Source organism: Sus scrofa, chromosome 12, assembly GCF_054392235.1.
Source record: "Sus scrofa isolate SSC_HxYL_T2T_F1_AM1 chromosome 12, Sscrofa_HxYL_maternal_Yorkshire_Landrace_v2.0, whole genome shotgun sequence".
NCBI classification, from domain to species: Eukaryota; Metazoa; Chordata; class Mammalia; order Artiodactyla; family Suidae; genus Sus; species Sus scrofa.
The window spans coordinates 60,427,945-60,454,634 of record NC_139394.1 but is presented as its reverse complement, the minus strand read 5'-3'; the positions used below and the strand labels follow the sequence as shown (position 1 = coordinate 60,454,634).

Sequence of the window (26,690 nt, the reverse complement as noted above, 5' to 3'; positions counted from 1 at the left end):
TCATTTTACAAAATTAGTATGATCCTAACCAAAACAACACTATGGCTTAGTTCCACATGAAATCTAATGCAGAAATCCCACATAAAAAAAATTAGTAAACTTAAAGCAGCAGGAAACTGAATAATATCACAACAGTATGTTTTATTCCATTAATTTTAGAATGGTATAAATGAAATCTACCACATAATCCACTACATTAACAAGCTGACAAAGAAAATGATAATTTCAATAGATGCAGAAAAAAACACTAATAAAATCCAGTGCATGTTTAGATATAATTCACATACCAGAAAATTCACCATGTGAATGAACAGTTCAGTGATTTTGGTAGATTCACAAAGTTATGCAATCATAACCACCATCTAATTCTAAAACACTTTCATCACCTCAAAAAGAAAATCTGTTAGCAGTCACTCCCAATCTCCCCTCTTCAGACCACCCTCTGGCACCCATGAATCTACTTTTCATCTCTAAGGATTTGCCTTTACTTGATATTTTATATGAGTGGAATCATCAAATATGAGCACACTGTATTTGTCTTCTTTCACTTAGCATAGTGTTTTCCAGGTTCATCCAAGTTGTGTCCTGTATTAGAACTTCATTCCTTTTTAGAACTGAAAAATATACCACTGTCTGGATATATCCCATTTTGTTTATACCTTTATTTTTTTTATTTTTTATTTTTTTTTTTTTTGTCTTTTTGCTATTTCTTGGGCCGCTCCCACGGCATATGGAGGTTCCCAGGCTAGGGGTCCAATCAGAGCTGTGGCTGCCGGCCTACGCCAGAGCCATAGCAACGCAGGATCCGAGCCGCGTCTGCAACCTACACCACAGCTCACGGCAATGTCGGATCGTTAACCCACTGAGCAAGGCCAGGGATCAAACCCACAACCCCATGGTTCCTAGTTGGATTCGTTAACCACTGCACCACGATGGGAATTCCTATACCTTTATCTTTTGATGGACACTTGGGTGTTCTCCCCTTTTTAGACTCCACAGATAGTGCTACTATGAATATTTGTGTGCAAGTTTTTATATAGCATAAGTTTTCAAGTCTCTTGGTCCTGAACCAAAGAATAGAACACTTCATTTCATGATTAAAATTATTGAAAAACTGTATGTAAAGTATACAGCAAATACCATACTTGATGAAATATGAGATGCAATCCAATTAAAATCAGGAACAAGATAAGGACTGCTTATCTGGACAAGATACATAAACAAGTATCCCAGTACTAATGCTATTCAACACTGTCCTAAATGTTTTGACAATGCAACAAGAGAAGGGAAAGAAAGAACATACAAATTACAAAAGAAAGAAGACACAAAACTCTGATTATTTGTGCATGATACATCAAAAACCCAAGAGAACCAAATAAATTATTAGAAGTGATAAGTTCAGCGAAAGGGCTAGGTAAAAGCTAACAGAAAAATCAATAACTTTCCGAAACACTGGGCCTGTTAAGAGACTGTGCTTGTGTGTAACAGAAAATCTGAGTAAACACTGACTTGTTAATATTAGCAGTTGATGTTTTTCTTCACATAAAAAGATTCAGCTCCAGATGTCAAGACTGTCTCTGAAATTCTCTTGATCTTTGTTTCAAAGCTACAGCTCCAATCACTACACCTGTGTTTTACACAGGAAAAAGTTAAGAGGAGAAAGAGAAAAGCAGTACCGAGAGAGTCTACTCCTTTCCATAAAAGCTTTTCTGGAAACCCACCCAGCAATTCTGTTTGCATTTCATTGGCTAAAACTGTGTAATATGGTTAACCTATGCTGCAAAGCCATCTGGGAAATGAAGTTTAGTTGGCATACAGCTGCCACAAATAAAACTGAAGTTCTGAGCAGGCAAACTCATCTGCCACATGTTAGTAATAACCAAGTAGAAAGTATAATAGGAAAAACAATCCCATTCACTATAGCAACAAAAAGCTGTAAAATTCCCAGGGAAAAAAATCTAATAAAAAAAAATAAGGGAGTTCCCATAGTGGCACAGTGGTTAACGAATCTGACTAGGAACCATGGGTTGCAGGTTTGATCCCTGGCCTTGCTCAGTGGGTTAAGGATCCAGTGTTGCTGTGAGCTGTGGTATAGGTCGCAGACGCGGCTTGGATCCCAAGTTGCCGTGGCTTTGGTGTAGGCAGGAGACTACAGCTCCCATTGGACCCCTAGCCTGGGAACCTCCATATGCCTCGGGAGCGGCCCTAGAAAAGGCAAAAAGACAAAAAAAATAAAATAAGAACTTTATGGGAAACAAAAAACCTAGGGAAAAAATGACAAAAGAACATTTTTAAAAACACATGGAATAAACAGGAAAATATATCATAGCTGTAGAATGAAAGGCTCACTATTGTAAAGATACCAATTCTTTTTTTTTTTTTTTTTTTTTGGCCACCCCTGCTACATGTGGAAATTCCCAGGCCAGGGATAGAACCTGTGCCACAGCGGCAACCCAAGCAACAGCAATGACAATGCCAGATCCTTAAACCACTGTGCCAGCAGAGAACTCCTAAAGATATCAATTCTAATCAAATTAACTTATTAATAAAACTTAATCCAAATCAAAATCCTAATGGGATTTTTTAAATAATCTGAAAAAAGATGATTCTAAAAGTAATACAATAGATTGCAAGAATTATCAAGACAATTCTGAAATAAACACTTAGGGAAATTTTGCCCTATCAAAACACATGTACTACTGGCACAGAATACAGCACAAAATGTGGACTCCAGAAACAGACCACATGTGCATACACACACACACACAAACAGCTAGATTATAAACCTCAATGTTTTTTAAAATACAGAATCTATTTATAACCCTGAGTTCCTAAGAAGGCTTTCTTTCATAATATCCACAAAAAAGCAAAAATGTAAATGAAAAGCATTTATAACTTGAACTACATAAAAATTTTAAACTTTTATAGGCCTGAAATGCCACAGTAAAGTTAAGATTATTATTGGACCAGGAGACACCTTTTACAACTTGTACAAAAAAGAAATGATTACAATCTAGAAACAGAGAATTCTACACAATAACAGTCAAATGAGTAATACCAAAATAGTCTGGGGGTGGAGGTAATGGGTAGGGGTATATATGAAACAAGACTGGCCATGATCTGATAACTACTAATTTTAGATGATGAGTGACAATGAGGTCGCTGTGCCAATTTCTTTACTTTTGTATATGTCTGAAATTTTCCCACATTTTATTTATGGACTAATATGGAAAATGAACTAAGAGAATAGAGCAAAAAAAGCAAGTTGGTAAATATATAAACTAAGATGCTATCAATGATACATTTGTTTTTTTATAATGATTTTAATTTTTTTCCATTATAGCTGATTTACAGTATTCTGTCAATTTTCTGCTACATAGCAAGATGACCCAGCCATACATGTATACATTCTTTTTCTCACATTATCATGCTCCATCACAAGTGGCCAGACATATCTATCAATTATACATTTTAAACATCTAATTATATATTTCCCATGGGCCAATTTTCTCAGGCCAATATCACTATACTATACTTTCCTAAGTACAAATTAGTAAATTTATATTAACTTACTAGTATAAATTAGTAATACATATTAGTAAATAACTTATATTAGTTACATTAACTAATATGTATATAAATATAATGTTTATACTTAGGAAAATATAAATTAATTAGTGCACAGAAAAGGCCTGGAGTATATCAAACCAAACTAGTACCAATGGTTACTCCAAAGAGCAGGGAACTACTTTCACCATGAGTGTTCATCAAAGGAGAATTTTAGTCTAATCTGCAAGGCTTTAATTTTTCATTTAATTAGAATGTAAGAGGTTCACAACAGCACATATTTATCAAAATTCATGGAAATAAAGTTCTGCATGGTTACAAGAATCAGTACACATGCAAAAGCACATAGAACTGTAAAACAAAAGAAGTGAATTCTATTGTGAAGTTTAAATTTTTTTTAAATAGCAGCAAAGAAAACTCTCATATTACTGTCACCTAGTAGAGTGAACTTTGCTGTATGTAAATTATACCTCAATATTCCTAACCATTAAAAAAGGAAAGATTTGGGGAGTTCCCACTGTGGCGCAGTGGAAATGAATCCGACTAGTACCCATGAGTTTGTGGGTTCGATCCCTGGCCTCACTCAGTGTGTCCCAGGATCCGGCGTTGCCATGAGCTATTGTGTAGGTCGCAGACGAGCCTCAAATCTGGTGTTGCTGTGGCTATGGCATAGGCCAGCTGCAGCTCCAATTCAACCCCTAGCCTGGGAACTTCCATATGCCGCACGTACAACCCTAAAAAGCAAAAAATAAAAAAAAATTATTTGGAAGTTCCTATTGTGGCTCAGCGAGTTAGGAACCCAACCAGTATCCATGAGGATGCCGGTTCAATCTCTGGCCTTGCTCTGGGGGTTAAGGAGCCAGCGTTGCTGTAGCTATGGCGTGGACCGGCAGCTGCAGCTCCGATTCGACCCCTAACCTGGAAACTTCCATATGCCGCGGGTGCGGCCCTAAAAAGTTAAAAAAAAAAAAAAAAAAAAAAAAGATTTTAATTTAAAAAGAATGATCATAATATAATGTTTAATAAGGGTGTAAATTACACTTTTGTTAGGAAAGTTACCTATGATCTAATTTTTAGGTAGGTTATAAAATATGTACGTAATACCTATGTGTATATAGTATGACCCCACTTATATGCCTATATCTTATTTTATCTCTGCATATTGGGATGACAGATAGTTTTTCTCTTTGCTTATCTTTTTTCCTACATGAATACGTATTATTTTCTAATATGAAATCCTTTTTTTTTTCAACACTGGAGGGATGTGCACTGGCTCAAGGATAGCGACTCAGTGTAGAAACTCCTTTCCCTTTGGCTCTGCTCCCTAAGCCCAGACTCCAAGGGTGAGCCTTGGCAGTGACCCGAGGGAACGAAGCAGGTGGGACTGCCTGTGGGAACAAAGAAGGAAATGTGGCTAGGGCCCTGAAAGCAACGTGTCGCAGAGTACACGATCATTGGGTTACCACAGGCATGTGTGAAAGTGTTTGCCAAAACGAATATAGCTCTTAGGAACCTGTCTTGAGGCCCCACCAGGCGCCGTGAAAGCTTCCCCTCCCAGCACACTAGAAAGCATTCTCTGCCTGCAGATCAGTCCCTGTCAAATTATTTATAGGAGATTGGTCCACATACTCAAAATGATATGAATCCTTCTAATTATATCCAAACATGCCAAATGTCAGTACACATTATTCTGAGGGTTCGGGCTGCCAAATGTCTTGCCCCAACAAAGAGGAAACAGCCGCGGCATCAGCACATTAGTTCCTATATAAGCAGGACGAGCCCTCCTGCTTTATCTCAACCAAGAGCCCAGAGGTAAGTGACGGGGACCATGGAGCTGGAAGGACTCCAAGGGGGGAGAGACAGCTTACCCCATGGCCCATCCCAGAGAGTGAAACTGTTCCTCTCAACTTTGACTTTTATTTCCACAGAGCCAAGCTTTAGAGAAGGAAAAAAAAAATTTTTTTTTTTTTTATATGGCTGCAACTGTGAGATATGGAGGTTCTCAGGCTAGGGGTCGAATGGGAGCTGCCTCTGCAGGTCTATGGCACAGCCACGGCAACGACGGATCCAAGCGGGCATCAGCGACCTATGCCGCACCTTGCAGCAACTCCAGATCCTTAACCCACTGAGCGAGACCAGGGATCGAACTCACATCCTCACAGAGACAATGTCAGGTTCTCAACTTGATGAACCACAATGGGAATTCCACAGACAAGGGAAATCTTAATCCTGTAACTATCATACTGGAATTTCAGCGCTTAACTAATAAGAAACTTGTTGGTTTACAGTGTTAGGCACTTCCGAACCTGCATTTTCATCTGGCATCCAGAGGTGAGACTCGGCTTTATTCATTTATTGATGACAGGGGATTTAGTCTAATGAAGCTGAGAATGGCTCTTCTTTGTACACCATTTCCATGGTTTTGTTTTTACTTATGTAAGGAGACTGTGCTTCCAAATGACTGCTTATAAATGCTGGGAAATCAGTTTTTAAAAATGTCTTATTCTCAGAGACCACCATCATCTGAGTTCCAAGATAAAGGACCATTTACAAAAGAATGAACTTTGACAGTGAGTTTTCAGCTGCACTTAGAACTGTCCAGGGGCAATAGGCTATTCCAGGCCAACCTCCCTCTACTGACAAGCGTTGAATATTTATATGTTTTACCAATATTTCTTAAACAACTGGAAAAATTCTTAATCTAAAAGTGTATTAAATTAAGGGAGTTCCCATTGTGGCTTAGCAGTAACGAGCCCAACTAGTATCCACGAAGATGCAGGTTCGATCCCTGGCCTCGCTCAATGGGCTAAGGATCTGGCGTTGCTGTGAGCCTTGGTGTAGGTCACAGATGAGGCTCAGATCTGGTGTTGCTGTGGCTGTGGTGTAGGCCAGCAACTCCAGCTCTGATTATATCCCTAGCCTGGGAACTTCCATATGCCACAGGTGCAGCCCTAAAAAAGATGTAAATAAAAACAAACACCTTGTTAAAACCAGAGCATTTTATCTACTTTTTTATGATTCATTATTGTTTTTAGAAAGATTAGTTATGTTCATTTAAAATCACAAGTATTACATCCGCTAAATATCATACCTAATATAGAAGAGATCCTGTCCCTTGCCCAAGTAACTCATTGCCTGAGAGCAAAGGACAGACCCAACCAATCTAACATGCCAACAGAGAAAAACATACCTATTCACACAGGACAATGGCTCACATGCATGTAATAAACCCTTACATTTCTGTCTCTTTTCTTTTTCTGGATGGAAACAAAAGAAGCCTGTGGAATTTATGTGGGAGGAAGAACCTTCACCCTGTAGCTCTCATTTCTCTGCAGTTAGCTCTGTTAAATGACAGCTGAAATCTCTTGTGCCAAAAGGGGAACGTTAAAAGAGATTTTGGAATTAAGGCAATGCTAAGTCTTGGTAACAAGCCAAAAAAACCCCCCAGAGTAATAATTTATTATGAGGGTCTTTCAACTATTCACCAAGAGATATAACACCAAATGTTAATATAAGGTAGTTGTTAAAAATAATTATTTGGCTTATGAGAGAAAAAATGGCCATCTAAAAGGCAAAGGCATTTTTGATAGCTTTGAAAAGCTCAACCTTCATCTACACAAGACAAACTTTCCCTCCTGACTGTATGACTGTCTTAGCAAATGGCAGGTGCAAACATTATGCAGAAGGAAAAGTGGGGATTAAAGAATGACAGTTGCTATAAAACAATCCATCAACAACAGTCTTAGCTATAGATGTTGTTACAGTCTGGAGATTAAAACACACAGAGATTCCATTCTCACTCAGTTGTAGGTGCCCCACCCTGATGAAGAAGATATGCCAGCTGGGAAGGAAATTTTCAAAGTCTTAAAAATGGAGCCTCAAATTGCAATCTCATTCCAAACCAACCCTGTGCTAGTGTTACTGTATTAGAACGCTGGTCAACAACAGCTTGGAAGAACAGTTACAGCTCAGGCAGACGACATCAGTGCTTTCATTTCAAATTCGCCTTAACAGTGCTTTCATTTCAAATTCTAGCTCACATGAATAACTTCTGGTTTCTATTTCTTCTTTCCTCCCTTTTTCCCCCAAGGCAGAATTCTCTCTGATAAATCGCAGCCATGAGTGCAAGCTCAGATGCTGAGATGGCTATTTTTGGCGAAGCTGCTCCTTACCTTCGAAAATCGGAAAAGGAGCGGATTGAAGCCCAAAACAAGCCCTTTGATGCTAAAACATCAGTTTTTGTCACGGAGCCCAAGGAATCCTATGTGAAGAGCATCATACAAAGCAAGGAAGGGGGGAAAGTAACTGTAAAGACAGAACGTGGAGCAGTAAGTAAAAACAAAAGGAAAGAATATTTGTTTAATTTCTCTATCTCCTCACTTCAAGTTGAAGCCTTCCTTGCTCAGAATCTCTAAGCCTATTGTCAATACAAACATCCTTTTGGTCCATTAATAGACATCACATTTGGAAGGTGAAAGAAATTTTTAGCAGTATCCCCATTTCTCCTTTTCCCAACTATCCAAGGGACTTTAACCCACTAGCATCAGCTTCCAACATTTCTCTTCAACTCCTCACTTCGCAGTCTAAATCCCCAAACTTGGGAGAAATAAAAACTAGCTTCTCCTATCAAAAGAAAATAATGTATTAACTTCCAGCTTTCCTTACCCCCAAAGCAAAGTTTCTTGTAAGGAATGGCAAGAGAAAATAACAAATTAAACCTATTAAAGTAAAAGGCTATAACTGATACATAAATCTGTAACATGGAAACGGGGGAGGAAAAAAGTTTAAAAAGTAGTATGTATTCTAGCTTATCACAGGAAACAGATTTTCTTACCATCAACTTCTAAAATGAATATATATCCATGCCTCTATTTAAAGGACATTGAATAATATAATGGAAAATGTCCACAATTGTAGTTCTATAACCCAAACAGATAAACATAAACCCCAGCTTCAGCATTAATACAAACTGGTCTCTTGCTTTACTTGTCAGACGCTAACTGTCAGAGAAGACCAAGTCTTCCCCATGAACCCTCCCAAATACGACAAGATCGAGGACATGGCCATGATGACCCACCTGCACGAGCCGGGCGTGCTGTACAACCTCAAAGAGCGTTACGCAGCCTGGATGATCTACGTGAGCGCCCTTCAGCAGCTCTTTATTTCATCTGTCTCTCAAACAAATCCCTCACATTGAATATTCTGATTTTCTCAGACCTACTCGGGCCTCTTCTGTGTCACCGTCAATCCCTACAAGTGGCTGCCGGTGTACAACCCCGAGGTGGTGACGGCCTACAGAGGCAAAAAGCGCCAGGAGGCCCCGCCCCACATCTTCTCCATCTCCGACAACGCCTATCAGTTCATGCTGACTGGTGAGTGATTGATCCATCTATTTACAGAAATGTGGAAACAGAATCTTTAACAAACAAACAGACTTTGGGCTTTGATTACAATAATATATTGCAGCCACATGGGGCTTCACACTGTTTTCAAAAAAATTTCAGAGCTGTTAATGTCACGTATTCTTCCCCACAGCCTTTTTATAGATGAGTAAGTGAAGCTCACTGAATTAGTTCACTGACCTGCCCACGCCGACCCAGCTAGTAACCAGAAGCCTAGTTAAAACACTTAGTAGACCTCTATAAACGTACTTGTTTTTCCTATATATTTTATTTTCTGATTTGGACAGGAAAAAAATAAAATAGATTTTTTAAAATATGCATATCCACAGCAATCAAGGAAAACAGTTACCAGCCATAGCTGGAAAACCTTGTAAATTCTTGTCTTTATCTTTAACAGACACAACCAATATTGCCAGCCTTTGGGGTAGAACATGAGTAAAGACAGAGCTATGACTTTCCTTCCAAAGATTTTGAAGCATTTTCCCAATAGAATGGAAGAAAATAAAAATCCATCTTGAAAACATTTTTTAAAAATTATATCAAAGTCTGTTATTCCTATCTTATCAAGGCACAAATAGCTTTGATACAAACTGCAGGCCCAAATACAGCATTAAAACCTTTTATCAGCACATACCAATTGTACTGCCTTCGGAGATACTCTAAATTCCTGAGTTTCCTGTTCTTCCACGAGATTTTAGAAACTTGAAAGGATTTTGTTCTTTTTCTAAAATTTGTTTTTCTTGCACTGTTTTAAAATTATCTTAAAGGAGAAGAGAGAAGAGAAAGGGATAAAATAGGAATATTCCATTAAAAATTGGCCAGCAGTTCTACAAGGATTTCATGCCAATAAACTGCTTTTTACTGCCTTCCAGAAATTATCCAAATGCAGGCTCCTTCCACAGCGTATTTGTTTGCTGTGCCACACCTGTGCCATGTGGAAGTTGCCAGGCCAGGGATCGAACTGGAACCACAGCACTGACAAGGCGGATCCTTCACCCATTGAGCCACTTGGGAACGCGGTCATTTCAGAGGCTTCAATACTCAGCAGTTGCGTTTACACTGCTGTGTACACCACTACCCCTACTGAGGCCCCCACCCCTCCAAGTTTTGGAGGTGCTCCAAATTCAAGATTACTTATGTCTCCAAACAGGATTTCTGTATAAAACCATGCAAAACTGTGGCTCTTCATTCAGTTAGAGCATAGAATATTGCTTTCTTATCTATGTTCCCACTAGATGTGACAGGATCTTTCATGAATTCTATTGGAAAAAGAAATCAATCTGATTATGTTCCAAAACCTCTATCTACTTCCCTGAAAAGAGCTTTAAAGTTTTCTAAAGTCTATATCCACATCTAAACAGTAACCAAATTAGTATCTATTTCTCTGAATAGATTTTTAGATGAGAATTCTCTAAAATCTAGTCTGTCAGTTTAGAATTAAAGATTTATACAATTCAGAAAATCAGTATAAATCCAACATATAAGTCATATAAGTAGTGACAATTTTTGTTTTTATTACTTAGAAATGTGTATAAAATAAAAGTAAATGAACACCAACGTTTACAATTCCACATCCCTTCTTTTTTTTAGTATTACCAGCAGTCAAATTAATAAACACCTGGAAGGAGGTTGAGTAGCAGAGAAATATATAAAATCGAAGTTAAAAGAACCAAATATCTTGATTAAGCTATGGAATTATTAGAAAAGTCACATTCCTCTCGGGTCTCAGTTTCATCTGTTAAGTGAAACTTCCAAATTCTATGACTCCTACCGAAATAGTTACAGAAGAAATTACATGATGCCTGGAATTTTCTTTAAAATAACCCAGTGAGGGAGTTCCCTTCATGGGTCAGCGGTTAACAAACCTGAATAGGATCCATGAGGATGTGGGTTCAATCCCTGGCCTTGCTTAGTGGGTTAAGGATCCAGCGTTGCCATGAGTTGCGATACAGGTTGCAGATGCGGCTCTGATCCTGCGTTGCTATGGCTGTGGTGTAGGCTGGCAGCTACAGCTCTGATTTAGCCCCTGGCCTGGGAACTTCCATATGCTGTGGTGCAGCCCTAAAAACCAAAATAAAATAAAATAACCCAGTGAACTTGGGATGGGAGTATAGATTATATAAAACTGGCCAAATAATATTAACTTGAAAGTATATGATGGGTGTGGGAATTCTTTATATTATTGTCTCTACTTTGTAAATATTTGAAATTATGCATAACAGCAGTTTTTAAATTAATAAAATACAAAAAGATCAAATATGCTTCAATTAAACAATAATAATAAAATAAAACACAAAAAGAAATCAATGATTCTCTGCCTCTCATTTTCACAAATTTTACTCCAAGAAGCAAGTACTGTCTGGGAGCTACACACAAAACCAAAATCACGGGCGACATCTGCCAAATGTTTAAAAAGGAATAAACTGTGTTTAATCTGAACAGAGTAAATAATCTTCATATTGAATATTTTATTTTATTTTTTATTTTTGTCTTTTTGACTTTTCTAGGGCTGCTCCTGCGGCATATGGAGGTTCCCAGGCTAGGGGTCCAATCGGAGCTGTAGCCACCGGCCTACACCATAGCCACAGCAATGAGGGATCCAAGCCATGTCTGCGACCCACACCACAGCTCACAGCAACACCGGATCCTTAACCCACTGAGCAAGGCCAGGGATTGAACCCGCAACCTCATGGTTCCTAGTTGGATTCGTCAACCAATGAGCCACGATGGTGACTCCATATTGAATATTTTAAAAAACTAATGGTCTTGCTCTTTCTTTCACAGACCGTGAGAATCAGTCCATCCTAATCACGTACGTGATTTTTTTCTTCTTCTCTGGCTCATGATGACTGTCTTAGATGTTGACATCATGAGCTCTAGTTCTGATCTCTTCTGTTTCTGTGTGACAGCGGAGAATCCGGGGCAGGAAAGACTGTGAACACGAAGCGTGTCATCCAGTACTTTGCCACAATCGCTGTCACTGGGGAGAAGAAGAAGGAGGAACCTACTTCTGGCAAAATGCAGGTGGGTCGGGTTGCCAGGATCAGGAGCCCAGCTCGGCCTGGGCTCTCCGGGGAGAAACTCCTGGAGCCCCACAGGTGAGCACTGCTCTCGCCCTTCTCGGCAGGGGACTCTGGAAGATCAGATCATCAGTGCCAACCCCCTGCTCGAGGCCTTTGGCAACGCCAAGACCGTGAGGAACGACAACTCCTCTCGCTTTGTAAGTCTCCTGCACACGGAAGGATCTTCTCGGCCCTCGAGTGCCAGAGAAGCCTGTCTGAGTTATCATCTCAGTCTCTTCTCCCTCGTGCGCTTCCAGTTTGGTTTCTGACATCACTGTTTCTCACGTGCAAGGGTAAATTCATCAGGATCCACTTCGGTACCACTGGGAAGCTGGCTTCTGCTGATATCGAAACATGTGAGTAACAGGACCGTTGAAAGTCAAACAGAGAGACAAGTGAGCTCATCTGAAGCGATGCTCTGTGACACCTGGTGAGCACTGAGACTGCTGCCAGTGTTGCCTGAGAGCTAATGCCAGCTTACACACAACTGCTGTGTGCTTTCTTTACCTTGATCTCAGACTGATGGTTCAGTAGCACATTCTGGAATTCCTGCCTCAGAAGCATCTCTGACAGTTTTTCCAGGACAAGGAGTAGGACTATCTAGGAGTTTCCTGAAGGCTTACAATGCATTTCTGTGATTTGCTCTTGATCTAAGCTTTGGTAGGTATTTCCAAGGTAGTCCCTCACCGAAGAATCTAAGGGGATCCAAGAAAGGAGGGGATAGTAAGGATCAATTATAATACAGAGGTCACAGGTCATCCATATGAAAAGTTTATTTTTACTACAGCAGGTGTAGTTCACTCTCTGCTCTTAAGCGGTGAGAACCTTAGGTAATTGCCATATGTATTTGGGGTGCTTACACAGAGTACCAAGAGGATGGATCATCACATTAAAATCTTAATGAAGCCTAATGCAATACCCCCAATTTTAGCCAAAGCCACTGCGGTTCATTTACTATCTTGGCAGCGTTGGTATTTTTCCTAATTCAATACCTGTTTCTTTCTCTTTCCAGATCTTCTAGAAAAGTCTAGAGTTACTTTCCAGTTGAAGGCAGAAAGAAGCTACCATATTTTTTATCAGATCACTTCCAATAAGAAGCCAGATCTGATTGGTAAGAATGAACTTAAATTCATAGATGAAAGCTGATACTTTTGTTAACAACTTCTTATGTAAAACACATACCCTGAATTCTGTGTACCCAGAAATGCTCCTGATCACCACCAACCCATATGACTACGCTTTCGTCAGTCAAGGCGAGATCACTGTCCCCAGCATTGATGACCAAGAGGAGCTGATGGCCACTGATGTAAGTCACATACACTTACTTATTTAGAAACCCATTATGTATGGGAATAACAAGAGCAACCCACTGTAAGTGTGGTTATCTGAGAACATAGTATAAATTCTCCAAAATATGCTAGTCTCTTCTGCCCTAACCTTTGTCCTCTCGTCTCTCCTGACAGAGTGCCATTGATATCCTGGGCTTTACTCCTGAGGAGAAAGTATCCATCTACAAGCTCACAGGGGCAGTAATGCATTATGGGAACATGAAATTCAAGCAAAAGCAACGTGAGGAGCAAGCGGAGCCAGATGGCACAGAAGGTACCAAATGAACCTCCACCTGGGTTTAAATTAGAGAATGTGACAAGAAAAAAACACGTATTGTAAACTCATATCTCCTTTGTAGCAGGACTTCTGAACGGCATATACACATCACATGCTTTCCTTACCCTCCTCAAATTTCCACATCTCCATCATTTCTAAGCAGCCTAAATAAGTTTAAATGAACCCTAATAGCCATTTGTAAGGATAAATCCAAAAAGCATAACCTGGGATCAGATCAATTAGAGAGAATGAGTTGGAACGTGCTCTTGCAACAGTAAGAAGGTATATAGGATAACTTGGAAGGCCAGTCTGCTCAGCACCAGCCAGGTAAACCTTGTGGGGTGGAGGTGGGGGATACAAAATCCTCCCAAACACAGAGCTGTGGGTGACGGATGTGTCTAGACTGCTGTGCACACGTGTATGTTGTTTATATGTAAACCTGCAGACAATCTAGGCAGCCAGTAAGATCAAAAAGTAAGAAAGAAAAATCATACACTCTACACATGGAAAGAACATGGAACCTTTCCTGAGCACCTCAACTTGACATTCTCTCTCCCCACTGTAAACTTTTCAGCAGTAACCTTTGTGCCTGATGTGGCATTTACACCACAGTCACTGAGAGAAGTTTAGAAGGGGACTCTGTGGGGATCATGCAGTGAAATTTAATCCCCACATTTTCTGACAAAGAAACTGACTTGGTGAGGTTAAACCGGGAGGCACAAAACTGAAAGTATATTTATCTTCTTCCAACTACACCTACTGTGTCTTAAGAGCAGGAACCCCAGTTTTTGCCTTACATAAAGTATTTCCACAAACTCTGGACATATGCTTCTTGTTTAGGAATTGCTTGCAATACATCACCAAAGGCCGAATGACCACTTATTAGCAAGGACATGCTCTAATGCAGAGGGCCTCACCTGATCTTCTATAGAATTATTTAAAGATTGTTATTTAAATAAGAAAGTGGATTGGAAGAAAATGGAAAGATTACATTAAAGAGGATATCACCATTAAACATTTCTCAAACTGTGTCTCTGCAGTTGCTGACAAGGCTGCCTACCTCCAGAGTCTGAACTCTGCTGACCTGCTCAAAGCCCTCTGCTACCCTAGGGTCAAGGTTGGCAATGAGTTTGTCACCAAAGGCCAGACTGTCCAGCAGGCAAGTGCATAACTCTATGAATCTCACACCCCAGGCCTTCAGAACATGCCATTAAAAACTCTAACAGTCATTACCATGTCTAAAGGTGTACAATGCGGTGGGTGCTCTGGCCAAAGCCGTCTATGAGAAGATGTTCCTGTGGATGGTCACTCGCATCAACCAGCAGCTGGACACCAAGCAGCCCAGGCAGTACTTCATCGGGGTCTTGGACATCGCGGGCTTTGAGATCTTTGATGTGAGTTGTCATCACATTAATCAAAAGTGGGAGAAAAGTCAATTTCGGCTCTGATATACTGGGAATTATCATTCATTTACCTTTGTTGTGTCTACACTGCTTTCTCCAGTACTGCACCCAGAACAAAACACCTAGGACGTAACTGGATTACAGTGGTAGTAATAAAAAACAGCTAACATTTATTGAGAGGTCTGTATTTCTGGCATTCTACTAAGCACTTCAAAATGTTACCTCATTTTATCTTCACATCAACCCATGAAGGAGTAACTAATATGACTCCTAATTCCATGTGGAGAAACATGCAAGAAAATCAAAACACTTGCTAAAGATCCTCCAGTGATATGAAGCAAAGCTAGAACAGGAACCCGGATCTGTAGCATCTGATCCATATACAAGGCACCGCCTACGGAGGAGAAGGGGCCTGAAGTAGAAGCATAGTGACGGTTCATAGTTTCTCCTCTTCCAGGTTCATCTGACACACACCACTTCCTCTCTGGGGCATCAGGTTCATCATCTCTAAAACGAGGATGTCAATTATTATCAAGACTCTGTCAGATCTTCCACTGCTATACCACATCTGATCCCTAATTTCACTGACCTGACAGGAAGGATTTACCAAGTGTTTGATATGAATAGGAGAGAAATTAGCCTATTAATTTCATTAAAGGTCTTAAGTTTTCCTTAATAATGTGACAGCCAAAAGTGAAAATGTGAACTTTATCTTGAATTAGAGGGTGGGGGTGGTAAAAGAAGTGAAGTTTTGCGGTAAATTACTTTCACCCTTAAATCTGAACCGTTAATCATTGCGCTGTATTTCTGCTGTAGTTTTAATGCATATTATTTAATGAACTTTATTGCCTATGCAATCTCAGAAGTGGAAGGAGGTAGATTTTATCAGAACTCTTGCTGCGTGGTTAATACCTGTGTCTTTAAATAATGCCCAGAAATCATACAAAAGGTTCATGTCAAAATGATCATTTTTCTCCTGGGATTTCTGAAGAAATAATCAGTTTAAATTTCATTTCATCGCTACAGTCCACATTATTTTCAATAAAAGATTTTTCTTTCTTTCTTTCTTTTTTTTAAGGCCACAGCCACAGCATATGGAAGTTCCCAGGCTAGGGGACAAATCTGAGCTGCAACTGCCAGCCTACGCCACAGCCATAGCAATGCAGTATCTGAGCCACATCTGCAACCTACATCACAGCTTGCAGCAATGCCGGATCCTTAACCCACTAAGCAAGGCCAGGGATCAAACCTACATCCTCACAGACACTAGCCGAGTTCAGCCACAATGGGAATTCCCAATAAAAGATTTTTCAGCAATAAATTCTACTGCTATAAAAATCCATCTAATGTTCACAATTTGGTTTTGTGCAGTTCAACAGCCTGGAGCAGCTGTGCATCAACTTCACCAACGAGAAACTGCAACAGTTTTTCAACCACCACATGTTCGTGCTGGAGCAGGAGGAGTACAAGAAGGAAGGCATTGAGTGGACGTTCATCGACTTCGGGATGGACCTGGCCGCCTGCATCGAGCTCATCGAGAAGGTCTGTTTGATCTCAAAAGAAAACCTAAGCTGTAAGGGTAACTTTCACAAGTGTCTTAAGCAACTATAGAAAAGTACTGCTATAATCTTAAATAGACTGGTATCAGAACAAATTAGAGAAGAACTATTTAGAAACGACTCTTTTCAACTTTTATATAAGAGTTTAGTGTCTTTTTTCTTTTTAGGGTTGTGCCTGTGGCATATGGAAGTTCCCAGGCTAGGGGTTGAATCAGAGCTATAGCTGCCAGCCTACACCACAGCTATAGCAACATGGGATCCAAGCCACATCTTTGACTTACACCACAGCTCACGACAACACCAGATCCTTAACCCACTGGGTGGGACCTGGGATTGAACCCGTTTCCTCATGGATACTAGTTGGTTCATTACTGCTGAGCCTCAATAGGAACTCATTAGTTTCATTTTGACCAGTTTTGTTCTTTTTTTTTTTTTGTCTTTTTGCTATTTCTTTGGGCCGCTCCCGCGGCATATGGAGGTTCCCAGGCTAGGGGTCGAATCGGAGCCGCAGCCACTGGCCTACGCCAGAGCCACAGCAACGCGGGATCCGAGCCGTGTCTGCAACCTACACCACAGCTCACGGCAACGCCGGATCGTTAACCCACTGAGCAAGGGCAGGGACCGAACCCGCAACCTCATGGTTCCTAGTCGGATTCGTTAACCACTGCACCACGACGGGAACTCCAGACCAGTTTTGTTCTTCTAACACTGACTTAGATCTAATATTAAAGCAGCATCTCTATTGATATAGTCTGTTTCACTAGAAAAACTACTTCGTTAGTTTTTCTATATCCTAAATCTATATCCTTTATGATCCAAGATGTCAGCAATAGGAATAACTCTATTTTCTAAATAACAATTAATGCACAGGTAACACAGCTAGGGCTTAGATGAAAAGTAATCTGTTTGGAATTAAGAAGTCAAATTGCTTATGTTTCTTCATAATCTATCTTTAAGGAGATTAAATGCACAAAATATCTTTAAGGTTTGAGTTATTTATACTATTAAATTATTACATATAAAGTAAACATCATTCTAAGTCACTAAGTATTCTTCACAGAAAAATAAAAGTTTGACAATAGATTAATTCACCAAATAGGGAAAAATGTGATAAATACAGAACATAAATAAATAAATTGCCTCCACACGTTGTGCTGACATTTGGAGTTTTTATCCAGTTATTCTTTGAATTGAAAATAATACTATGGATTCAATGAGAGAAAGAATGGTGGAAAAGTCATGCTAGTGGAAACAAAAGGACTTCTTTCAGCTATGACCCTGGTTTACTTTCTAAATGTATTTAATCAGGAGTGCTCATAATTCAATTCAATCAAATAAGAACCACTGACTCTATCTTTTGAGACAAGATAGACTGACACCAACGTCTACTTTTCTGAATTTAGCCACTGGGCATCTTCTCCATCCTGGAGGAGGAGTGCATGTTCCCCAAGGCCACAGACACCTCCTTCAAGAACAAGCTCTACGACCAGCACCTGGGCAAGTCTGCCAACTTCCAGAAGCCCAAGGTGCTCAAGGGCAGGGCCGAGGCCCACTTCTCCCTGATCCACTACGCAGGCACCGTGGACTACAACATTGCTGGCTGGCTGGACAAGAACAAAGACCCCCTGAATGACACAGTGGTGGGGCTGTACCAGAAGTCTGCAATGAAGACTCTGGCCAGTCTCTTTTCTACATACGCTAGTGCTGAAGCCGGTACTTTCCGTGCCCCTTATCTAAAGTAAACCCATTCCCACAGAATGTTCACATACCATGTTAGCCTCCGGGACTCTAATTGATGGGTTTTCTTTTTATCTTAGACAGCGGCACAAAGAAAGGTGCTAAGAAGAAGGGTTCATCTTTCCAGACTGTGTCAGCCCTTTTCAGGGTAAAGTACAAATTTAACTTAAAAAAATATATTCAGTATTTATGAATTATCATAATTATAGACTTAGATAAATTAGGAGGGAATGGAACTATTTCAAACAGTCACTCTTCTCAGGATAGAGCCAAAGCAGTACCTCTCTTGTAGGGTGGAATGCTTTACCCAATTCCTATTATGCTCATCTAACATATTCAGGAATTCCAAAATGACCTTAGAAGCTTTCCTATTCTATAATAAGGCTAATGTTTAAGGAAGCACAGCTGCACTTCGGAACTATCCCTGTGGAAAGCTGTATCTTTATTTCACTACCACAGTCCTTTGAGAGTGTTCCAAAGCCCCTCTTGGAGAACAAACCTGAGATATACTCTTTAAGACATCCTTCCACCAAAACACATTTTTGCCCTCTGAGGGGGATTTAATTTTTTTTAATAGCTGAAAATCACTTAAAAGCAAACCTAGTGATTTTTAGATGGATGATTAAACTAGAAAATATCTCTTGAGAATAAGATAACAGTATACTAATGTTGCTACAAATAATATGCTTCTCTGAGATGACTTAAAAACTGGCTCTTCTAAAGGGGAAGGTAAGAAATGGCTGGTCTAATGGGTGCTTTGTCAGGACTTGTATGCAGATGCAACATTTCTTGACCTAAACAAGACAACTGCTCTATTTTTTTCTTTCTCACTACCAATTTGCATTATCTCACCAAATATACTCTTGTTTCATCAACTTATTTTTGTACATATTTTGAAGAGTAGAAACTCATACTATTCATTTTTTTTAATTTCCTGATGGCTACTGAGATATGAAAAAAAAAGCAACCCTGCCTTCTCAAAGAATATACCTAAGAAATATTAGGAAATATCTATATGCCAGTTTTCTATGGTTGAATAAAGCACCATTGTTTGTCATAACCAGTAACTCTTATCACTGGAATAACTCCCCCCATATGCTTCAAACTGTGGATCCTACGATCCACCCACACAAGGTCATATAGTGTCATGATTTTAGACTCTTCAAAAACAAAAACAGAAACAAAAGGAAAGAGAAAAAAACAAATTACAGGTCCCAGGGAATAATAAACTCAAGAATGGAACGGCAAACATCAGGACCGTTTGCTAACCTAGGTTACCACTGTAAACTGCTACTGTGAAAACAACTAACAGAGAGAGATGAAAGAAACCTCAGAGGTAATCTCAGCTATTTTCAGATGAGGCCCAGAGAGACAAAAAGGATTTTATAGAGTCAAGCAGCTCATTAGTGGCAATGCAAGACTATAGTCTTTTGTCTTCTGATTCCCAGGACAATACTTCCTGTGCATCAAGGCTCGGGAATTCAGTTTGTTTACAGGACAGTTCCTAGGTGTTATAAATGAATACCACGGAGACCTGCATTTCCTCCCAGCACTTTGGCCTCTGGATTATGTGGCAGGCTAGAATGCTTGAGACCTTTAAAATACTGAGCAACTGAAGCCTCAAAGACTTATATCTGGTAGTTAAAAGAGGTGCCTAGGTTTATTCCATGTAATTACAAAAAAAGAAAAAGAAAGAAAAAAGGAATCTGAAATGGACCCTTCTCATCAGTCCTTTTTATATGGTTTTCTAGGAGAATTTAAATAAACTGATGACCAATCTGAGGAGCACTCACCCTCACTTTGTACGGTGTATCATTCCCAATGAAACCAAAACTCCTGGTAAGATCTAAGAGCATGAAATAATCAAACAGGCACCAGTGCGAAATCCAGTGCCCAGTGGTGAGCACTCTGACATCTCTTCAGGGGCCATGGAGCACGAACTCGTCCTGCACCAGCTGAGGTGTAACGGCGTGCTGGAGGGCATCCGCATCTGCAGGAAGGGCTTCCCAAGCAGAATCCTATACGGGGATTTTAAACAAAGGCCAGTGTCTCTCTGTCGTGTTGCACTGAATGCTCTGAAGATTTAATCATCTTCCTTCTTGTCCTCTGTTCACTGTATTTCACGTATCCTGCTTAGTAAATATTATTAACTCTTGTGCTGGCAGGGCAGAATACAGGTTAGAAAAAGTGGCATTCCTTAAAAGTAGGAAGGAAGTTGGCATTAGACCATGAAAAAAATAGTACTGTTTTACTACCTGAGCCTAAAGGACAGTTGGATTTTCTACTTTGGCTTTTTCTCTGAGATTTTTATCGACATTTGTTTTTGGTGTGGTTTGATTTTCATGTATGACCATACCTCTCTAATTATTCTTTCTTTCTTCAACTAAACAGATACAAAGTTTTAAATGCAAGTGCTATTCCAGATGGACAGTTCATCGACAGCAAGAAGGCTTCGGAGAAACTTCTTGCCTCAATTGATATTGACCACACCCAGTACAAATTTGGACATACAAAGGTATAGCTATCATTTACTTACACCTGATCCAACTAGCTTCTGCCATTTCCGCAGCTCCTGTAGTCTGCGGATGACCTGTGGCTTTCCCTCTCTCCAGGTTTTCTTCAAAGCTGGCCTTCTGGGTCTTCTGGAAGAAATGAGAGATGAAAAGTTGGCTCAGATTATAACAAGAACTCAAGCCGTCTGCAGGGGATTCCTAATGAGGGTAGAATATCAGAAGATGTTGCAGAGGAGGTAACAATCCTGCAGAATATCAGGACTGTAAAGTCCCTTAGGGACTGTAAACCAGCCTTCCTGCTCATTAACTCTTTCATTTTGAGGTTAATAGGAACTTTTTGCCCATTCAGAACACACTCCTACAACACATCAGCCTTTGCCTAACCCCTCACACTTGGATTCCCCTCAAAGCTTCTCTCGTCCCTCAGTTTCTCCCTTTCATTCATCTCACGTCCAGCTGCAGGAATAATCTGCAGTAAGCACTATTTCCATCACGCCACATCTCAGTGTGTGGTTCCCCACGGTCTCTCATGTCAAGTCCAAGTTGCCTGTGTGTCTGTCAAGGCCCTCCCTATTCCCACCTCATCTATCATGCCCAACTGCGTAGCCCTTTCCAGGCTGCTGAGCAATGTGCTTATCTCTCACTCTCATGTTTGCACAAGCCCTTTCTTCTCGGCCTAATTTATCCATTTACCAGTTGAGAACGTCCACTTCCCCTTCCCTAATTAACATCATCCAATTCTATCCACCCAGCACCACTGCGTTCCCTGTCCTCACACACACATTTGCATTCATTCTGCTCATCTACACTTATTTACTTCTCTGTTCTAAGTGTTCCCGAGTCTTTTCCGTGTGTCAGCATTATGGCTTATGTCATGCTACCTGCCTTCTGAGAGTTAAAGTTCCTATAAATTGGACCTGGAGAAATAGAATTTCCATTTTAACAAGCTTGAAGAGACAGACACATTGTTACAAGGTAGTCAAACCTTGTCAGTCTAATGCCACGGTGTGCAGAGGGGTATCTTTTATTACTGTTTTAAAATTTTATTTAAATGAAAGAAATTTTGGAGCTCAATCCAGGCTAAATGCCCTGCAGACATTAACAATCTAACTGTGCAGGTAAGAATGTAGCATCTGAAAGGATTTGAGAAAAACCAGTACATTATGTGAAGATGTTAACAAAAGAAGTTTATAGAACAGACAATTCAGGGATGATTAAAATAAGAGCAGAGGCTTCAAGGAAAACATGATAAATTGTAAGCTCAATTTGGGTGGGGCAGTTCAGAAAGCAAGCCATGCCCTTTCACAGTTTGCATCAGTGTGCCAACAGCCAAGCAGCACAAACAGCTTACTATGCCACATCCATTCCCAAATCATTAATACTGTGAATTCTCAAATAATCTTAAAATGTACTTGCTGCTCATCTATACAAAGCTCTCCTCCTCTAGAGTCAGTTGCTTGGGTAGAGTGACAGGGGCTTGAAAACACAGAACTGCTCAATATGAGCAGGACACACTGACAAAGTGGTCATACTGAGGACCACTCTGAGTGTCAGGGCATGTGTGTGAAGCCTGCATAAATATACAGAATTTGGAGTTCCCACTGTGGCTCAGCAGTAACAAACCCGACTGGTATCCATGAGGACGTGGGTTTGACCCCTGCCCCCCCGCTCAGTGGGTTAAGGACCTGGCATTGCCATGAGCTGTGGTGTAGGTCGCAGACACGGCTCAGAGCTGGTATTGCAGTGGCTGTGGCATAGGCCAGCAGCTACAGCTCCGATTAAACCCCTAGCCTGGAAACTGCCATAGGCTGCAGGTGTGCCCCTAAAAAGCCAAAAAATATATATACAGAATTTGAGATATCATTTATATGTTGGGAGAGGTCATTAAAAGGAGATAATAACATTAAAAAGATAGTAACAACAACACTGTCTCCAGTGAGTGGAACAGTCTACACTGATACTTTTCTGTCATTTCAGAGAAGCTCTTTTCTGCATCCAGTACAACATCCGAGCCTTCATGAACGTCAAGCACTGGCCCTGGATGAAACTCTTCTTCAAGATCAAGCCTCTGCTGAAGAGCGCAGAGACCGAGAAGGAGATGGCCACCATGAAAGAGGAGTTCCAGAAAACCAAGGAGGAACTCGCCAAGTCAGAGGCAAAGAGGAAGGAACTGGAGGAAAAGATGGTGACTCTGTTGAAAGAGAAAAACGACCTGCAGCTCCAGGTTCAGTCTGTGAGTACTCTGCGTGCTGAATGCACCACGTTACAGAAGTTTTTCTCGAATTCACACAGACTTTGCATTCACAAATGGCCCTTTCTCAACAAAGAAAATTTCCAGTTGCTTTTTCCAGTATTTCACTTAACTTTCAACATTCCTGTGAGGAAATAAGGTACCCATTACTTTCAAATTGCAAGTGGAAAAATGGGAGATTGAAGAATGTATCTAACCACATCACAAATTTAACAACCATGAAAGAAGCAGTTCAAAGGCAGGTCCCCAAATCTGTCATTTTACTCATTTGCCTTGCCTGCTTCATCCCAGCCTTAAAAGCACAGCCGTATTTTTTTTACTGCCATGGTGTACAGCAGCTTGAGTGGAAACTTAGTTTCCAGACCAGGGCTACAGCAGTAAAAGTGCCAAGTAACAACGGCTAGACCCCCAGCGAACTCCCTGTTTTCTGAATGCAAGTGTATGGGGCTATATATAAGTTCAAGAAAGACAGTTATTCTTATTTCTCTCTGTATCTCTTTTCCCCAGCCCCCAAGATCGAGCTCAACAAATTCATCAGCCATTACTTGAACTGAACCAGTAGGGTGGAAGGCAGAGATTCTTCCTTTGATTCAATGCCTAAGTTCTTCTTTTTTGTTTTGTTTTGTCTTTTTGCTTTTTCTAGGGCCGCTCCCGCAGCATATGAAGGTTCCCAGGTTAGGTGTCCAATCGGAGCTGTGGCCACCGGCCTACACCACAGCCACGGCAACATGGGATCCGAGCCTCATCTGCAACCTATACCACAGCTCACGGCAACGCCGGATCCCTAACCCACTGAACAAGGCCAAGGATCAAACCTGCAACATCATGGTTCCTAGTCTGATTTGTTAACCACTGCTCCACAATGGGAACTCCACTGCCTAAGTTCTTAAGGTCTCTGTTTATTGGTTCAAGAAGGAGTTATAACCAGAGTGGGGTAGGTTTGGAACCAGCACTCTGGCCAAATATAACCTATCTCCTTGATTCAACAAGCCCAACAATGTCATGAAGAAACCTGTAAAAAGGATAGCTTCCAGAGTTCCCGTCATGGCGCAGTGGTTAACGAATCCGACTAGGAAACATGAGGTTGCGGGTTCGGTCCCTGCCCTTGCTCAGTGGGTTAACGATCCGGCGTTGCCGTGAGCTGTGGTGTAGGTTGCAGATGCGGTTCGGATTCCGCGTTGCTGTGGCTCTGGCGTAGGCCGGTGGCTGCGGCTCCGATTCGACCCCTAGCCTGGGAACCTCCATATGCCGCAGGAGTGGCCCAAGAAACAGCAACAACAACAACAACAACAAAAAGACAAAAAAAAAAGACAAAAAAAAAAAAAAAAAGGATTGCTTCCTTAAAATTCTGAAGCTTTTTCAACTTTTCCTTCTGATAAAATCACTTATATGATGGTTACATTTTCCTTAAAGCACAGTATCACAGCCTCTTCATCTTAGCTTCTTTTCATAGGTATTCTCATTACTCAGTAAGTAAATATTCACTTGTTTATCACCATTAAAAATAAAAGCAGGAGTTCCCGTCATGGCGCAGTGGTTAGTGAATCTGACTGGGAGCCATGAGGTTGTGGGTTCGATCCCTGGCCTTGCTCAGTGGGTTAGGGATCCAGCGTTGCCATGAGCTGTGGTGTAGATTGCAGACACGGCGTGGATCCCGCGTTGCTGTGGCCCTGGCATAGGCTGGCAGCTACAGCTCCGATTCAACCCCTAGCCTGGGAAACTTCCATATGCCATGGGAGCTGCCCTAGAAAAGGCAAAAAGACAATAATAATAATAATAATAATAATAAAAGCAAAGACTGAAAAAAAAAGTGTTTCATTATGGTGCAGTGGATTAAGGATCTGGCATCATCACTGCAGTGCTCAGGTCACTGAAATGGCATGGGTTCAGTCCCTGGCCCAGGAACTTTCACATGCTGCAGATGTGGCCAAATAAATAAATAAAAGCAAAGGAGCCCTGGGAAATCCCTGTTATCATCCATTTATGCATTTTAAAAACTTAAGATATAAACAAACATTGAGAAGTTAAAGATCTTCCCTGGGGCCAAAATAATTAGTGCTGAACTAATTTTCATGAGTTCTTTAGTCACTTAGAGAAACTTTATTGACATAAGTAATTTCTCAAAATTATAAGTTCGTAGGTATTCTAAAATTCATTTTGTGACTAACAGGTAATTCTTAAAATGGAAATGGAAATCTTGGACAGTTAGAGCACTATGACAGACTATCAGGGAGGTCTGAGTGTACACGGGAATGTACTCGTAGGCATGAAATTATTTATGTTCTTTTTTTCTTTTTTAATTCAATCTAACAGTTGTTTGAGGCAAGAAAGGAAATGATCAAAACCAAAACTAACCAATTTGATTAAGTTGAAAGCTTCAAATATTATAGCTGAAATGTTCTTAGTCATTTATTCCAACCCTTTTAATTGGATGAGATCACAAAAAATAAGAAAAACAAAGCAATCTGCCCAAGGTCATACATACAGAGGCAAATTTGGGCAAGAACCCAGGCTTCCTTGGGTCCCTCCACTCTTGTATACAATACTTTTTAAAACAGTCAACTGCTTTAATCCAGTCATTTTTCAGAGTAATTTGCTTCTAAATCTACAGTTCCACATCTAATTAGCTACATTTATCCAGACAATGTAATAATGTTCAATTAAGTTTAATTCATATTCACACTGAAAAATTCATTATCATTCAATAAACACTACTATTTTGTGCAAGGAACAAGTTCCCAACTAAATAACAAATTCTCTAAATAGCTCAATGAATCTTTCCACAGGAAGCTGACGCCTTGGCTGATGCAGAGGAAAGGTGTGAGCAACTGATTAAAAACAAAATCCAGCTGGAGGCCAAAATCAAGGAGGTGACTGAGAGAGCTGAGGATGAGGAAGAGATCAATGCCGAGCTGACGGCCAAGAAGAGGAAACTGGAGGATGAGTGCTCAGAACTGAAGAAAGACATCGATGACCTTGAGCTGACACTGGCCAAGGTTGAAAAGGAGAAACATGCCACAGAGAACAAGGTATGAATCAGATTCTGCTACACCATGCAGAGTCTGCCATCCAACTAAGGTGCTTTACTGCGGAGATTCCTTCTTAAATTTTCCAGGTGAAAAACCTCACGGAAGAGATGGCAGGCCTGGACGAAACCATTGCAAAGCTGACCAAGGAGAAGAAGGCCCTCCAGGAGGCCCACCAGCAGACCCTGGATGACCTGCAGGCAGAAGAGGACAAAGTCAACACCCTGAACAAAGCTAAAGCCAAGCTAGAGCAGCAAGTGGATGATGTAAGTGTATTTTTAATATGACCTGAAAATTTATTAAAAATATACTTTTAATTCCTAACAAGGTTTACTTTCTCATTAGCTTGAAGGGTCTCTGGAGCAAGAAAAGAAACTTCGAATGGATCTAGAAAGAGCTAAGAGGAAACTGGAGGGTGACCTAAAATTGGCCCAAGAATCCATAATAGATATAGAAAATGACAAACAACAGCTTGATGAGAAACTTAAAAAGTAGGAACTCCAGAAAAAAAATTCTATGCAACATCATCTTCAATTCATGTGGGTACTAATATGTCTTGTTCTTC

General features: G+C 40.5%; 1 protein-coding gene across 4 annotated transcripts in view; it reads left to right on the top strand.

Annotated features, from left to right (window-relative positions):
* The first annotated feature begins 5,318 nt into the window (after window positions 1–5,318).
* The window catches only part of MYH8 (myosin heavy chain 8), a 31,871-nt gene continuing 10,499 nt past the window's right edge, over window positions 5,319–26,690 (top strand). The window contains exons 1-25 of one of the 4 annotated variants that reach the window (XM_021066270.2): window positions 5,319–5,379; window positions 5,856–5,898; window positions 7,662–7,895; window positions 8,561–8,704; window positions 8,783–8,939; window positions 11,754–11,781; window positions 11,879–11,993; window positions 12,097–12,189; window positions 12,324–12,387; window positions 13,044–13,142; window positions 13,234–13,337; window positions 13,495–13,633; window positions 14,677–14,795; window positions 14,881–15,030; window positions 16,411–16,581; window positions 18,002–18,311; window positions 18,416–18,483; window positions 20,087–20,174; window positions 20,259–20,376; window positions 20,727–20,850; window positions 20,948–21,084; window positions 22,826–23,081; window positions 25,886–26,128; window positions 26,215–26,391; window positions 26,471–26,616. In XM_021066270.2, coding sequence (XP_020921929.1) covers window positions 7,686–7,895; window positions 8,561–8,704; window positions 8,783–8,939; window positions 11,754–11,781; window positions 11,879–11,993; window positions 12,097–12,189; window positions 12,324–12,387; window positions 13,044–13,142; window positions 13,234–13,337; window positions 13,495–13,633; window positions 14,677–14,795; window positions 14,881–15,030; window positions 16,411–16,581; window positions 18,002–18,311; window positions 18,416–18,483; window positions 20,087–20,174; window positions 20,259–20,376; window positions 20,727–20,850; window positions 20,948–21,084; window positions 22,826–23,081; window positions 25,886–26,128; window positions 26,215–26,391; window positions 26,471–26,616 — 3,260 coding nt within the window. In that variant the 5' untranslated portion in view covers window positions 5,319–5,379; window positions 5,856–5,898; window positions 7,662–7,685. Of the gene's footprint in view, window positions 5,380–5,855; window positions 5,899–7,657; window positions 7,896–8,560; window positions 8,705–8,782; window positions 8,940–11,753; window positions 11,782–11,878; window positions 11,994–12,096; window positions 12,190–12,323; window positions 12,388–13,043; window positions 13,143–13,233; window positions 13,338–13,494; window positions 13,634–14,676; window positions 14,796–14,880; window positions 15,031–16,410; window positions 16,582–18,001; window positions 18,312–18,415; window positions 18,484–20,086; window positions 20,175–20,258; window positions 20,377–20,726; window positions 20,851–20,947; window positions 21,085–22,825; window positions 23,082–25,885; window positions 26,129–26,214; window positions 26,392–26,470; window positions 26,617–26,690 lie in introns of all 4 variants that reach the window. The other 3 variants (XM_021066269.2, XM_084986168.1, XM_084986167.1) reach the window with 3 other exon arrangements.